Below are 15,813 nucleotides of genomic sequence, written 5' to 3'. Positions count from 1 at the left end.
ACTTCTAGACAGGAGTCAGTACTATTCTTATCTCTCTGCCCCATCCCCACTCATGCCCTCTGTCTTAAAAAAATAAATAAAACATTAAAAAAAAAAAAAAGAAAAATCAGGAGTGAGCCTGAATGATCTTACACCTCCTCCCCGCCCCGGAGTAAAGTGAGTCATTTATTCTAGGTACAACTCGGGTTGGAGAGCAAAGAAATCACCCCCAAATTACAGCACGGGCTCACCGGGGGAGCTCGGATGAAGCGTGAATTGTACCCACTGGGTGCACTGGGTGGGACGTCCCCAGGATGGGGGCTGCCTTCCGCAGGTAGAGAGCCCAGGACTGGAGGACCAGAGCTTCTGGGGAGCAGAGCAAATTGTCTTGGTCTTAAGGGCAAAGTCAGTCTCTGCATGGTCTTTGGAATTCCTGTGTAGTCTTCTTAGGGCCTGTTATAAATCCCAATGACCCTGGGGAGGGATGGGTCCCAGCATTCTAGAAGATTCTCCAGCCCCTTGAGGACTGCTGCTTAATCCAGAGGTGGAAATGTGGATGTCTGGCCCCAGCCCAGAACGGATCACTCAGAGTATGGGATTTTACAAGTTCGCCCGGGGATCCCAATGCCCTGCCAGGCCCAGGTCCCTGCTTTCATGGGAAACCAGAGGCAAATTGTGCATACACATATGAGCAGGAGGGGAGACCTGCTCTGAGCAAAGTTTTAGATCTAGGAGAGCACAGGAGCTTGGTGGAGACGTTTTGGAGCACCGATGAGAAATCAAATAGAATCTACAAAGATAAGTTTTAGGGGCACCTGGGTGGCTCAGTCAGTTAAACGTCTGACTCTTGATCTCGTCCAGGTCATGATCTCACGGTTTGGGAGTTCGAGCCCCAAGCCGGGCTCTGCCCTGACAGCTTGGAGCCCGCTTGAGATTCTCTCTCTCCCTCTCTCTGCCCCTTCCGCTGCTCGCTCTATCTTTCTGTCTCAAAATAAGTACATAAACTTAAAAAAAGAGAAATTTTACTCTTTTTTTCCCGATTGGACTCCACTGATGTGAGTTGGGAGAGGAAAATTTTTGTCTGTCATCTCCTGTCAACGGAAAAGCAGAGCAGTTTGCTGTTACCACTGGTACTCGGGGCCAGCCAGCCAGCATGGGCACCCCTTCCAGGGGCTGGGGGTGTGAAGGACTGAATTTGCTTGCTCTGTGCACACATCCTGCCCTGTGCAGGTAGCCGGAGCCAGTGATTTGGGCCAGGTTCTATTTCCACCAAGAGCGTATCTGACAGCTCCATGCATGGTTCCTATAACCGAGCTGCTGAGGATCCTCCCAGAACCCTCAGCAGGAGGAGATGGGGACTGCATTCTCCTTCGAAGCCCCAGGAAATGCCTTGTCATGCCCTGGGGGCGTGTGTTCCGCGAGGGTGGGAACCAGACCTGGAAATGTCAGCATTTACGAGCCTTCATTTTCAACATGAATGATTTTTGCTACGACTGTCCTCTTTGTTTAAACTTTGCAGCTTTCTCGAAATGCAATTAAAATGAGTGTGTCTGCCCTTTTGCAGTTTTATGACAGCCAAGGGCGGGCGGCTGAAGAAGGCTCGCTGCGGCAAGAAATACATTTATTTTTTCCAACCTCTGGTATCTCGCTGTTGGGTCAGCACACACAAAAACTGATGTCTCCCCGTGCTGGCATGAGATCGACAAGTCATTTCAGACTCTTTGCTGTTACCATTCCCTGTTTTGCAACGGGAAGGGGAGGCTGGACCATAAAAGCTGGTGACTAAGATGAAGGAAATCCTGTCTGAGCTAAGATTGTCTTGGTGGGGGGTGGGGAGGGCCCACAAAACCTGGTAGGAATAAGCAGGAAACGAAGGTGGCGTTCAGATCGGAAGGAGACGATCTGGGCCCAACTTGGCGCTGTATTGTAACTTGCGAGGTTGTTACAGTTGGGACAATGTTAGGACAATGACCAAGTAAGGAAGAAAGGGAAGGAGGTGGGCTTCCTCCGTGAAATTCCCAGCTGGAACCTTCCACCCACTGGCCTTCCTCACCTGGGCGCTCAGGAGGAAACAGGTCGGTCTGTGTGACCTGCCCACCCTGCCAGGAAATGGCAGGGGGGATCTCTGGGCTCTTCCAAGAGAGAAACCCTATCCTCGGATTTTACTGGGTATTTTCTATGCTGCCTCGCCAAACCCAAATCTCTGGAGTCTTCTTGCTTTGTTAAATTATACTTGGGTCTCAGAATTATTTGAACAAAATGTTCTTTGTAAGTCTTTCCATTCGTTCTGGAAATAATTTAGTTACACCTTGACCTAACTTTGATTAAAATTAAAATTCTTTCCTTCGTTGACATTTATCAAACTCCAGAAAATGGAAACAACTGTCCAAAGGCTTTGGGAAGACGCCCCTATGCCCGTGTCGCCTCGTGGGCCTTCTGGTGTCCACAGGTCACTTGCTGGGGTCACGGCTGCTCCCCGCCAGGCTGTGCGAACACAGTGGGGTCTCAGCGCCAAAGATGTGGACCTTACTCCCCACGATTCCTCCCGTATGTCTCAGCCCCGCTGGCCTGGTGTCCCAGCCCACCTCTCCCCTGTCCCAGCTTGTGAGCTGGGCAAGACCCAGTCCCCTGCCTTGGAGGCCCCAGTCAGAGAGCGCCCTGTGGGGGCAGTGAGGCAACAGCTGTTCTGTCCCCAGATTCTCATAGCACTTAACCTGTTTCTGTGGCTTCACGTTTTCATGTTTTGAGGAAGAAGGCCCACCTATATTTAATTAAATTTTTTTTAATGTTTACTTAATTTAGAGAGAGAGAGAGAGAGACAGAGAGTGTGCAGGGGAGGGTCAGAGAGAGAGGGAGACACAGAATCCGAAGTAGGCTCCAGGTTCTGAGCTGTCAGCACAGACCCAGACATGGGGTGCGAACCACGAACGGTGAGATCATGACCTGAGCCGAAGTCAGACACGTAACTGACTGAGCCACCCAGGTGCCCCTAATTTAAAAAAAATCCTAAAACCAGGTAGCCATTGGCCAGCATTTATCAAGCCCTACAAGGCTAAAATTGCTAAGATCTTTATATGAGATTTCTTTTTCCCTGAGAGCACACTTACAAGGCAGAACTATTTTTATTCCAGCTTTAGAAAAGCAGCTAAAGCTTGAAGGCTCAGTAGCTTTGCCCAAAGTCGTGCAGCCAGGAAGTAGCAGATCACACTTCGAACTCCAGACCCAAGCTGGCCTTCCTCTGCAAAAACTGACACCACGGTCCCACTCTCTCTTCCACGTGCCGTGGAACAGACCACGGCTCTGGGTCTCGAGTCTGCCTTCTACAGGTTTGCTGACGACCACAACCGTGTGGATCTGAGTTACCATAAGGCCTACTCGCCAAAGGAGAGAGAAACTTTGTCTCACACAGCGAGCTTCCTCTCTAAGCGGGGACGATCCCAGGTGGTATATTCAACTTCAAACGTTGTCACACAGTTGGACAACTCCCCCCCCCCCCCACAACACTGTGCTCTGCACGCCCCCATCCACTGCCCCTGGCCTGTCTCACTCTGGACCCAGACCTGAGCCCCCGGGAGGATCCACGTACCTAACGGCTCCCAGGACAATCCAACACATTCACTTGGTGAACGAATTACACAAAAACCATCTCACCGCGACCTTGCACCATGGTTACCAGCATTCCTGTTTTACCCAGAAGAAAAGGCTCAGAGAGGAGAAGTGACTTCTCCTGGTCACTGGCCCCAACCCCAGAAGCTCCAGCTCTGCCTGACCGACCACACCCGCCTGCCAGCTGGCATGTGGGAAACTCAATGCAGAAGGATCAGAACGAAAACACTGCCGTGAAAGCCGGGAATTGGCACCACCCAGGAGAAAGGGACCCTGTCTTCATTCCACTGTGGTCCAGGGGTCTCTGCACAGTCAGCATAATTTAGGGAGGGCCCTTACTCCCCAGGAGGGTTCAGTGAACCCTTCTCCAAGTTAGGGCTAACACTTTCCCCATAGCCTCCTCATCTGCTGGAGATAATGCCGTGCTTACGCGACCCTCCCCGCTTTACAAAGCCGTCATCCACACGCCTCCACGGCCTGGAATCTCCAAAAGGACCTGGAGAAAGAGATTTCCAGGAGTTCTGTCTGTGGCTGGGATTCCCCGCTGCCCATTTGGGCCTCTCTGGGTCATCCTGTCTGGACGGCCACCTGTGCAGTCTGCTTCTTGGGGGTCCACAGGCCACTCAGTCACCTATGCGCACAGGCCGGCCTCCCTGCAGAGGGGCCCCTGGAAAGAACAGGTCTGCCTGACAGTTCCCTAGAGACAGGCATGCCCCCCTCCTTCCGCTGGGCAGCCCTTGTGGGGAAAGGAGGCAGGAGTATCCACGGCCGCGTGTGTGAGTGTGGACCCTGCTGTTCTCTGTTTACCCATGATCTGTCTGACTCCACCCATATCGTCCATCTACCTATTTACCTACCTATCCATGCATCTCTCTCTGTAACCTATCAATCATCTACGTCCATAATCCACCCATCAGTCTATCAATCAATCTACGTCTGTATCTAGTCTGTCTCTATCACCTCTGTCTAGCTAGCACCTACATCTATCACCCATCCATACTCTCTGCAGATAAATAGCAGACACACCGACCTCCCACGTGATGGGCATGCGTATGCTTTATGTGTCCCACGCTGTGTGTATCTTGCGTATGTGTTCGTATTCTGTGACAAGGGACTGGTCAGCCTAGCACAGTGGTTGAGAGCAGAGGTCTTGGAATAACCAAGTCCTTGACTTCGCTCCCAGCCTCACTGCTTACTGACCATGACACGTGCCCTCACCTGGGTGTGCCTCAGTCTGCACACCTGTAAAGTGGGGCAATCGCAGTGCTGTGGGCATTTAGCAGGTACTGTGTGTTGGTGGCTTAGCTCAGTTCCTGGCACTGATGTGACCAGCAGGCAGTGGCTGCTGTATTTCTGGGATATTTTAGTTGTTCCTGGGGTTTCTGGAGCCCTGGGAGCACCTTCGGGGATCCCTCTTTCTGATTTCTGATCCCAGGAGATCCCACGAGCCCTCCCAGGGGCCCCTTCCTTCTCTCCAACCTGGAGCCAGAGGCCACCGGGTACGGGCAGAGGGGGAGGGGAGTGTGCCCAGCAGTGCCCGTGGCACTGGCCGGTTTCCTGCATCCTCCCTCCCACCAGGGCGCGGTCACCGCACTGCTAATCAGCCTGTCTGTTCTCTGACGGACAAGTCGGAGCCGTGGAGGCATCCCAGGGAGCATGTCCTCCGTTCTCCTGGGACCCTCATTACTCCACAAAGACAGTCACAGATCCGACAGTGCTCGACACGCAGACATATTGTTACGTCATTTCTACCAGGTCCCAGAAAATTAGTGCATGGAATTCCAGAACACCCACTCTTCTGTAGTTCCCACATGGGAGATCGGCGAACTGGGCAAAAGCAGCAACAGGAATTTCATGGGTAGGGCTGAAACAATCCCCAGGAAAAAATGCAAATCCTTCACAGACAGATCAACACATCCGTTATCATCACACTCAGCTAGTGCTATCCAGCGGGGGCAGCGCTTAATTTGGGACCCCCCACGCCCCCCAGTGAGAAAAGCTACATTTTAATCTAATCTTTTATTCGTTGTTCCGCGACTGTATTTCTCACCCAAAAGGTGTGTTGGAACACTTTCAACTAACTGCATTGCCACTCGTTTCTGGAACACTTTATTGAAGGCCTACTGTGTTTCAGGCCCCAGAGCAAACGATGTATCCGTGAACAAACCCCAGACGAAACGTGCCCTAAACTTTGGATTGTGGCAGCAGCAGTTACGTCGAGGATGAGTGAAGAAAGTGTTGGATGTCTACATGGGTTATGAAAGATAATTTAAAATCTTGAGTATCTTTTTAAATTTTATTATTTGAGAGAGAGAGAGAAAGAGAGAGAGAGAGACAGAGACAGAGACAGAGGAAGAGAGAGAGAGAGAGAGCAGGAGAGGGGCAGGGGCAGAGAAAGAGGGAGAATTCCAAGCAGGCTTCATGCTCAGCATGGAGCCCAACTTGGGGCTCGATCCTACGACCCTGGGATCATGACCTGAGCCGAAATCAAGAGTTGGATGCTCAACCGACTGTGCCATCCAGGCGCCCCTACAATCATTAATATCTAATGCTATTCTAAGTCCTGGCAGTCTGAGAGGGCACTTTAATTAGACCCCTAAATGGGTCTCATTTCCAAGGGACAGAGGCTCCGGCTGGGCGGGTGCAGGCCTTCTGACCTCTGCCTCTTGGGCAAGGGGGCAGGGTGTCCTCTGTGTGACGGGGCTGTGGGCTACAGCGAGGGGACAGGGTGTGCGGGCAGCTACAAAACAGAAGGGGCCAGGGCCAAGGGCCAGGGGCTGCTCTGTTCCTGCAGGGTGGTGACAGAGGCTAATGTGTGAGGTGACAGCAGCTGGCCACTGGCCATCCTTGCTGCTGGCCCTTTCCCGCAGCCCATGACTAGAGCGGAAGGTATGGCCACTTGGAGATGTGGTTGGTGGCACTCCAAGCTCTGTCACGGGGCCGGTGGCGATGCCGGGAGCCTGCACAGACGGGGCTCCAGGACCCCGGACACCCCAGGCTGAGCCGCTTTCCCACCCGGCTGTCCACAGGGTTTTCTAGGTGTGGAAGGTGGGGGTGGGGCTCTCCTTGTGTATGCAGTGCCCAAGGGCTTACGGATGCCTGCCTGACAAATTAGCAGGGGCCAGGGCGTGAGCCAGCTGTGTTCAATGTCTTTCTGAGAGTGGCACCATCGTGCCGACCTGTCCTGCCACCGCAAGGTCTGGAAAGAACTACGACGGCTTCCTCCCCAGGCAGTCAGTCAAGGACGGGGGGGCTGCCGTGGCTCACCCTGGAGCCCCAACAACAGACCGAGTCATGGAAACTCCATCGGGATGCCTCTTCTCCCCTGTCTTTGGAAAGCACTCCACCCGAGTTAGGGGGACAGAAGCTCTTGGCCAGGGAAGGGCTGCTTCTGCCGTACCTCCAAGCACACACGAGTGCCTTTTGTTACTTAGTCTATTGGAGAGAAGATGGCAACACTATTTCCTGGCCACACCTGCTGCTCTCTAGTACAAGACCTGCTGCTTCTCAGCTTCCTCTTGTCCGCCTGGCGTGTGCTCGCCCAAGGAGGCTGCCCCGTGGCTTCTGAGAGCAGGTGTTGACTTGGAAATATTTAGATCTGCGGAAAAGGTGCACAGACAGTGCAGAGGGTCCCCGCACACCCTCCATCAAGAGTGATGATGCTACGTCAGCATCTTCGATAACCTCGGTGCGTTTTGTCAAAACGAGACATTAACGTTGAGTGCGTTGATAAACTACAGACTCTACTTGGCTTTTGCCAGTTTTTTCCACTAACGTTCTTTCTCTCTTCCAAGATCCAATCCAGGATACCACACTGAACTTAGGGGAGCCTATTTACAAAAGAACCCGTTGCTTGGAAAGGCAGCCTCCCTCACAGCATCAGAGCCCGCTGTGTACACCAGGAGCCTGGCTGAGTGCTGGGAGATGGGGGGGCACCCAGCACAAGGAGGCCAGAGCCGGTGGGTGGGGCTGAGCTTGCAGGGAAGCTACTGGGATTTGGGCTTCCTTTGAAGTGCACTCCTGACCATGTGGACGGGACTGGAGAAACTTGTGGGGCCCTCCTAAGACTAGACATCCCCTTTTTCATTCATTCATTCAGTGTTAGAAGCCACTGACATCATGGTTAGTGAGTCACTTAGGCCTTTATCTGACCCAGAAGAGTCTTATTAACTGAGGGTTCAGCTACCAGGGCAAAAGTAACCACCAAAAACCTGCCTCCTCTCATCTCAGCTGATTAAGTACCATTCACTCAATTCCAGAGGCTTCTCAGGCCCTGAAGATAAAAAGTCTAATGCAGTATGTTTTTTTTTTTAATTTTTTAACGCTTTTATTTATTTTTGAGAGAGAGAGAGAGAGACAGCACGTGTGCAAGCAGAAGAGGGGTAGAGAGAGAGGGAGACACAGAATCTGAAGCAGGCTCCAGATTCCGAGATGTCACAGAGCCTGACGTAGGGCTCGAACCCACAAACTGCGAGATCATGACCTGAGCTGAAGTCAGATGCTTTACCGACTGAGCCACCCAGGTGCCCCAACATATTTATTTTTAAGTCACATTCTGGAGCAGCGTACGTGTGTACCTGGAAAAGCGTTCCCCTAGGGGCGCCTGGGTGGCTCGGTCGGTTAAGCGGCCGACTTCGGCTCAGGTCATGATCTCGCGGTCCGTGAGTTCAAGCCCCGCGCCAGGCTCTGTGCTGATGGCTCAGAGCCTGGAGCCTGTTTCGGATTCTGTGTCTCCCTCTCTCTGACCCTCCCCGTTCATGCTCTGTCTCTCTCTGTCTCAAAAATAAATAAACTTTAAAAAAAAAATTAAAAAAAAAAGAAAAAAGAAAAAAAAAGAAAAGCGTTCCTGTGGCAGGGTCGCAGCTGGGAAGGGTGGGAGCCAGCTAAGCACACAGGGGAGGGTCTGCACTGGGTGTGGACACTGGAGCGCCCCAGCACTGGCACCCTGCAACATGACTCCTCGCCTTCCCCACGCCCCAGAACCAAGGTGTCAGGTGACTTGTTCTGGGGGCAAACAACCACTTAGTAGCCAGGCGGGGATGGGGGCCCCGTGCTCCCAAGACTCCTGTGTGGTCAGTGGTTTCCGGGGGCCACCAGCCACTGCACAGACTGCCTGGTTTGCAAGCCAAATCAGCCTTTAGCGGCGGTGATGATGACCACCGACCCCAGCAGATATAGCAAGACGCGGCTACAGACCTTTCACTAAAGCTTCCTCATCAGAGATAAATATTCTTTCTCGGAGTAAAAGAACAGACGCTCTAAAACCACCTTGTGAGTCAAGACCGCCCCAACTTCCCTCACATTCTCTATTTAGTTGAAGCTTGTCACCCATTGTTTTTTAATCCTTTCTCCAGAAAGACCATCCTTTCTGTGTTTTCCATTTTAGCAAAGTCTTTGTTTTCTACTCGAGAACTTTTCACTTTCTCCCTCTCTCTGGCTCCAAACCATCCCACAGACAGTGAGGCAGTGCGAGGGCTGTGTCCCTGTGTCTATCCTTTGCGGCCGATTTTAGTTCTGCGATACTATGACAAATTCCTCCTGTCACTGACTGTGGCCAAGTCATACCGGCCACCCAGGGAGGTCTGCTTTCCTGGCCTCCAGAGAGCTGGATACATGCTTCCTGCTTGTTTTTCCACAAACAGAGGAGGAAGCCTGTGATATTTCCCTTCTTCTTAGGGGCCCAGATTTCCAACAATGGGACCAGTGCTCTAGGGAATTGTGGGAAAGAAGCGCTCTCCTGTATTCCTGTGTTGCGCACTGGAGGCATCTCAGGACCGCACATTCTTTATAGCTTACCGACAAGCCAAGGGAGAGGAGAAAACCTCAGAATACATTGCTTTTTTTTTTTTTTTTTTTTTGCGAGGGGGAGAGAAAGGTATGGCTGCTTGCAGAAGCATCCCATAAATTTTCCAGGGCTTGGAGCCCTGGAAGGGGCCTGGAGGTTGAAGCTGGTGCTGAAGACAGTGTGGATCCCAGCACTTCCTGGGGTGGGCACAGCACCTGCACCACCAGGCCCCCCTGGCTGCACCCTAATACCTGGGAGAATCTACAGTGTGCAGCCAGTCTCCCCAGCCGAGGTCGCAGGGTCAGCGCGGCCCACGGCATATTTGATCTCAGGGAAGGCCTTTGTTCTCTGGAATTCTCTTCATCCCAGAATCACACCAGACGGGCTCTTAGATCTTCAAGGCTGCTGCCCCATCTCTCGAGATAAGTAACAACTCAGCACCAGCTCAGCATGGGCTGCAGAGGGCTTTCAAGTCTCTACAAGGCCCCACCTCAGGAACCTTCCCTCCCAAGAACCCGGCACATGCCTCACGCACTTGCCCCATGCCAAGCTCCAGCCTGCTGCTTTGGGGTCCATTGGCCCGACAGCCTTAGCTCTGGGCTCCCGCTCTTTCGAGCAAAGGAGCAGGGGACAAGGAGTGATATTTCCCTTTCCAGAAACCAGTGTGTGGGCTTTACTCTCAGTCACGGTCAAGAGCAAAGAGAAAGCAGAAGACTCAAATCCTGAAACTCAGGAGTGTTCCCACCACTGACTTACAGTCTGATCCCGGGTCACTTAGTGGGGAAGGTGTCTGGGTTCCAACCCCACATCGGCACTGACAAAGAGAGAGACCTTGAGCAAGCTGTCTAAACACACTGTGCCTCTGTTTTCTCATCTGTAAATTGGAGGTAATAATAGTTACCTACTCAGGTAGACACAGTGTGTTTCCCATGAGGCCTGTGTACCAAGACATGTGGAGAAGGCCCACAAGTAGGCCCATATAAATAACTGTCTACTCTCTTCGGTAACTGTTTTCAGCTGCTTCTGCTACAAAGCTCTTCCAGCTAAAAGAGCAGCCCCCTTTTTTCTGACCTGACCTTCCCCGGGGAAGAGTCCTTGGCTCAAATGGGCAATGAGGCAGGGGTTCTGGAGCCTAGTAGACAAACAGGGGAGGAGATAAACTTGCCACAAAGAAGACCTATTTCTTAATGGATATCGTTAAGAACCAAGGTAATACCTACTAAAGCCAGAGGTCAACAAGAAGTTAATAAGTAGAAGGGCCGATGTTGAATACAACAAACTGCCTACCCGTTGAAGACTGTATACACCCATAAGCCTCTAGTAAAATGACTCAAAATGGCAAGTGACTCCAACCGCTTCTCTACCCAACACTCTAATTCAGTGGTTCCCAAACTTGGGCGTCAAGTAGAATGCACCTCCAGGCTCCATCCCAGAAAGCCTGACCAGAAGACCTAGACTGGGAGCGAACCAGCCTCCCCAGGAGGGCGGAGGGGTCCAAGGTCCGTGCTCTGGGAAGCATGGCCAGACAGTGAACGCTCTCAGTCCCATCGTGAGTCAGAGGGCAGATGCTCAGGGGAATGGGCCGCATCTAAGCGGTTTTGGAGGAAGGCACAGGGGCCGGCGCCTGCCTCTGTAACAGGCAAGGGAGGCTCTCTTCCCGTTCTAAGTCTGGGGCCCAGGATCTGCGGGACCAGGGGAGAGCACCGTTTATGAGTCCAGTCTTCTGCCATGAAGCCCTGACCAGTGTTAGGATCAGTCCCACGTGAGACTCATGAGACTTCCACCATCCCCAGGAAGAAAACCAGGGTATTAGAAAAGTGGTTTTAGGGCCAAGGGGTGTGGAGACAGCACACCAGGGCACACGCTCTCAGCACGATTCAGCGTGGCCTTTCTAGGTCCTCCTCCTCACAGAGTGTGTCTGCCGCTCTGACTCGTGACTCTGGGCCAAGTCCTACCTGTCGTGTGTCCCTAAGGACCATAAGAGTCAACGGTTCCAGCACCTAGGCTTTCACCTTCCTCAACCAGGACACGTGGAGATGACAAAGAGACAGACTTGAGCTTTAAGAAAACTTTGGCCTGGAACGTTCTGGTGAAAGTCTATGGACTTCCCAGGCCGGGTCCTGAACTGGAGAAAGCAGAAAAGTAGAGCTAAAGTTTCTTTCCAAGCTGGAGTAGCACTTTTTTGCTCACTGCCTTTAAAAGCCTTGTTTGTTTTACGTGAGGACAGAATGATGAAAATAACAGAATTTCAACCAAACCACGAAGGCAGCTTCCCAGAGTCCTGTGTGTGCACCCTGCCCACACAGGGAGCCTGCCACAGTCACCTGGGAAGTCAGGAATTCTATCAGAGCGCGCCGAGGGTGGGGTGGGGATACGGTGTGTTCCCTGGGATTCTAGTCCCAGTTGGAACATCTGTGTCCACAACGGAAGAGACTGCCAATGACCCGTGTTCTGTCAAGTTTGGTGAAGAGTGGCTCCAACTACTTAAACCCAACTTACAAAATCCCATTTGCAATCACAAGTGCAGTGCCAGGGCCGGCAAGGCAGCTCTAAATGCACCTGAGCGCCTCCCAGCCCTGCTGTTCCAGGGCCAGACTCCCACCGGGGAGAAAACGCAGGGTTTCTGCCACTGTGCACCCACATGGGTTACAACGGATACACTCTGGTTCTGCTCGCCCCTCGCCCCGCCCACTCCCCCAAAGCCTCTCATTTAAAGGCAGGAGAAGACTCTCCCCCAAGGATGGTACCCAGACACCAGCTTCCAAGGCCACAAACACGTTTCTCCTGGGTACCGCGGTGCCTCCCACGCCACGTGACTGACAGCCTTCCCTCTAGAAGCCAGAGTTTTGCTCAAGCTTAGGAGAGGATGCCGCAGGCTACGTTTTAAATTACTGGCTTCGTGGGCGGCCCCCGCCTGTAACGCACACGACAGAAGTGGGGACCCCAAGGGAAGGCAAACTTGAGGAGTTCTCCCGGAAAGGCCAGCTCTCTGGGAACCTGGGCTGGGTCATGGCCGCGCGCGCGCTCGCGTGTACACACACACACACACACACACACACACACTCAGGTGAGCACGCATGAACTGCCTTGTGCTGAGGCCACTCTGTGTCCCTGCCACACTCTTGCCCGCGAATCAGAGCCCGTGAACGGGACCCAGGACTTACCGCCAGGACGCTCTGGGCCAGGAGCCCCACTGTCACAGCCCCCAGCAGCAGCCACCTGGAGGGAGAGAGAGGGAGGGAGAGGGAGCGCCATGAGGGCGCCGGCTCGGCTGGGCAATCCCCGGGTCACCCGCAAGGCCCCCCGCGCGCAGGACCCACGGGGACGCGGCCGAAGGTGGCTTACCGCCGCAGGGCAGGGCTGGACGCCAAGCACTGGTGACGGTCCATACTTCCGATCCAGCCTCCCCGGGCGCCGCTCGGTCCCTCCTAGCCTGGAGGGCGAGAGACAAAGCGGCCTCAGCAGGGGCTGGGGAGGGAGCATCCCGGGCCCCCGGCCCCCAGCCGCGGGAAACCTGGGCGCGCCCCCGCGCCCCTGTAGGGGTGACAGAGAGCGGCCCCGAGACCAGACGCAAGAAGGGGGAGCCCTCCACTTAGGCCCCGCTTGGCGCTACTTCGCTGAGGCCGCCCGGCGCCACCCCCCCCCTCCTCCCCAGCAGAAGCGCGCACGGCCCCCGTCTGCTGCGGGCTCCCCGAGTCCCAGCCCCCGGCCTGGGGCTTGTTGTCCCCGGGGCCGCCCTCACCTCGCGCCCGGCGCCGGCGGTCGTCCGCGCGCATCCGCCGGGGCGGGAGCGCAGGCGGCGCGGTGGCCCTGGCGGGTCCCCGGTGCCCACCCGGGTCCTCGGTCCTCCGCCCGGTGGGCGAGCGCGGGGGCGGGGGGCGCGGGGTCGCGGGGCGGCCGCCGGAGGGTGCGGAGCGCAGAGCCCTGGCGTCCCGGCGCGCGGCAGCCACAATCCCTGAGCCGCGCGCTCCCGCCGCCTCTTACCCGCGCCGCAGGGTCCTCCCCTTTGAGACGCCGCCCGCGCGCCGCCGAGGGGAGGGGGCAGCGCCAACAAATTGAGGAGCTCGCCGGGCCGCGCTCAGGTCTGCGCCGCGAGCCGCCGCGCCCCGGACGGTGCGCAGCGCCCGCGCCCCGGCCCTCCGCGAGCCCGCCGCCCGCCGCGGCCCCCGAGCGCCGGCCCCCGCCGCCACCCGCCGCCCCGGGCGCGCCACCATGGGGCCCCGGCTCGGCGTCTGGCTGCTGCTGCTGCCCGCCGCCCTCCTGCTCCACGAGGAGCGCAGCCGGGCCGCTGCGAAGGTGAGTCCCCGGCCGGCCCCGCGCCCCGGCGTCGCGCCCCGCGCCCCGGCGTCGCGCCCCGCGCGGCCCCTTTGTCCCCGGACCGAGCCGCCCGCCCCTCCGGGGGTGGGGGGGGGAGGTCGCGCGGGGGCACGGCCGGGTGCCCTCTCCGAGCCGGTCCCCGCCGGTGACTCCCGGTGGGCTGCGCTGGCGCATCCGTTAGGGAACCTCCTTTGTTGTGGGCTGGGTGGGGGCGAGGTGGACGAGTCCCCGGCGCCCCGGGCGAGCGCAGCCGAGCGGGGTGCGCCCCGTGCCCGGGACTCCGCGGGATTTGAACTCGCAGCGCGGGGGGCCTCGGCGGCCCGGCGCCCTCACCTGCCCCGGGCGCCCCCGGGTGGGCCGTGGCCCGGTGGGCAGGGCACGCGCGCCCACGCCGCTCACAGCCCCACACTTGCGCCCGGGAGTCGCTTTGGGCGTGTTTCTCCCGTTCTTGGGCGACTCTGCTGGTTGATGCTGAACAGTTCTGGGCCGTTTGCCTGGAAACAGCTGTATCTTTGCTTTCCCACGACTGTGCTGTTGCGGGAGGACCGGCCGGAGCACCAGTGGGGCTCCTGTGCGGCGCGGCTTGAAAAGTTAGGACCCCTTGCCTGTTACTTGTATACGTTGAACAGCTACAACCACGTTATATCTGGGAGTGGAAGCAAAGCGAAACTACATCTTAGTGTGTTCTAAGCACAAATTGTTTTCCTCGTTTTCATTTCCTCCGCTGTGTGTTTGCCCGGAAAGGATCTGGGAGCTCGGCTTGCTGGAGTAAAGGCTCTCAGCCCCGGTGGGTCCTTGATGTACTGCTCTTTCCTTTTTTTCCTTTCCCTTCAGACAGAATAAAGACGTCCGCCGTTACCCAGTGGGGGAGCCTTGTAGACAAAACCCCGGGAGAGTGTGGCTTCTTGGCCCAGTTTGCACCGCCCCCCCCATTTAAAATTATTTTGCTACTTGCCACTTTTCCCACTTACTGGCTCACTGTTTCAGATCCTAATCTTGCTCTTAGGTTTTGTTTGTTTGTTTGTGTTTACTTCTCTTCTGGGGGATTGATTGCCACCAGCCCCGCTTCACTCTTCACTGGGTGTAAAATGTATTAACTGTTAGGTGCCAGGAGAAACCGGTAGTTCGCACACATGCCTCATCATCCCAGACCTGACCCTTTACTGGCTGCTCCTTCATCGGTGTTGGAAAGGCTGGTGATCACAGCAGCAATTAACTGCAGACGATTTCTCCCAGCCCCGGAGTCGGGCCAAGCGCCATGCTCGGTTTAAACGCTCTTCAGTAATGGTGACAAAATACTTTCAAAAGAGGAGTCTCTAGAACACGTTATTTGGGTGCAGAAATATTGACCAAAAGATTTATGACTTCCAAGGAGAGATTGCTAAACTCGGTGGCAAACAAATGAGAGAAAGTTCTCTAATTTGGAACTACGAATCTCTGACTTAGAGTGTCTAATTGAAAATCTTAGCAAAGCAAAGCTAATTGTCAGAGCTAGCTTTTCAAACAGCCAGGACTTTAAAGGATGAGCCACTCACTTACAGGGACCCCTGTTCCTGCCTGGGAAACCAAACTCATTGCTCTTGAGTTTGGGATGCTTTCACTTCCCTTTAATTATTCTCTTAGGCCCAAGCACATTCCTTTCCACTGGCTTGACTCTAAGCCACAAGGTATTGCCTAGTATCTTAGGATATCTGGCGTGTGAATGGACACTCTCTGGTCAATCACCATTGACTTACCAGGCATTATCATTGTACTTCATTTTTCCTTGCTTAATCAGAGATACGTGGATATGAGTTATGGGTGTACACAAAAATCCAAAAGTAGTAATTTGTCTAATTTTAAAATTGTTTCACTCTTCATGCCATCAAGAACATTTTTTGCTTACTTCTTTGCAGAGTTACCAAAAAGTTGAAATGACTTCAATATTCATCCAATCAAAATACATTGAAAAGTACATTTGAATGCAAAGTGCTGTAAGTCAATCAAATCTGAACTCAGAAGCCAACATGAATGATTCTTGGGTCACCTGTGCCTTTGAAAGAGTGTCTGAGTCACACTTTTACCTGCATTTGTACCTGTCCCAACATCACCTCCTGTGCTGGGCGAGAAGTGCACTCCCCACTTCC

At 54.6% G+C, this 15,813-nt stretch overlaps 2 protein-coding genes across 3 annotated transcripts in view; one reads left to right on the top strand and one right to left on the bottom strand.

Moving 5' to 3' along the window:
* The window catches only part of COL4A2 (collagen type IV alpha 2 chain), a 172,749-nt gene extending 158,710 nt beyond the window's left edge, over positions 1 to 14,039 (bottom strand). The window contains exons 1-3 of one of the 2 annotated variants that reach the window (XM_053217819.1): positions 14,021 to 14,039; positions 12,716 to 12,803; positions 12,535 to 12,589 (exon numbers count right to left, since the gene is read on the bottom strand). In XM_053217819.1, coding sequence (XP_053073794.1) covers positions 12,535 to 12,589; positions 12,716 to 12,759 — 99 coding nt within the window. In that variant the 5' untranslated portion in view covers positions 12,760 to 12,803; positions 14,021 to 14,039. Of the gene's footprint in view, positions 1 to 12,534; positions 12,590 to 12,715; positions 12,804 to 13,112; positions 13,253 to 14,020 lie in introns of those variants that run through there. The other variant, XM_027065217.2, reaches the window with a different exon arrangement.
* The window catches only part of COL4A1 (collagen type IV alpha 1 chain), a 153,063-nt gene continuing 150,765 nt past the window's right edge, over positions 13,516 to 15,813 (top strand). Inside the window, exon 1 of the mRNA XM_027065218.2 lies at positions 13,516 to 13,666. Within this exon, the coding sequence (XP_026921019.2) occupies positions 13,583 to 13,666 (84 nt within the window). The 5' untranslated portion in view covers positions 13,516 to 13,582. The remainder of the gene's footprint in view (positions 13,667 to 15,813) is intronic.

Source organism: Acinonyx jubatus, chromosome A1, assembly GCF_027475565.1.
Source record: "Acinonyx jubatus isolate Ajub_Pintada_27869175 chromosome A1, VMU_Ajub_asm_v1.0, whole genome shotgun sequence".
Classification (NCBI taxonomy): domain Eukaryota; kingdom Metazoa; phylum Chordata; class Mammalia; order Carnivora; family Felidae; genus Acinonyx; species Acinonyx jubatus.
This window is presented reverse-complemented; position numbering and strand designations above follow the sequence as displayed.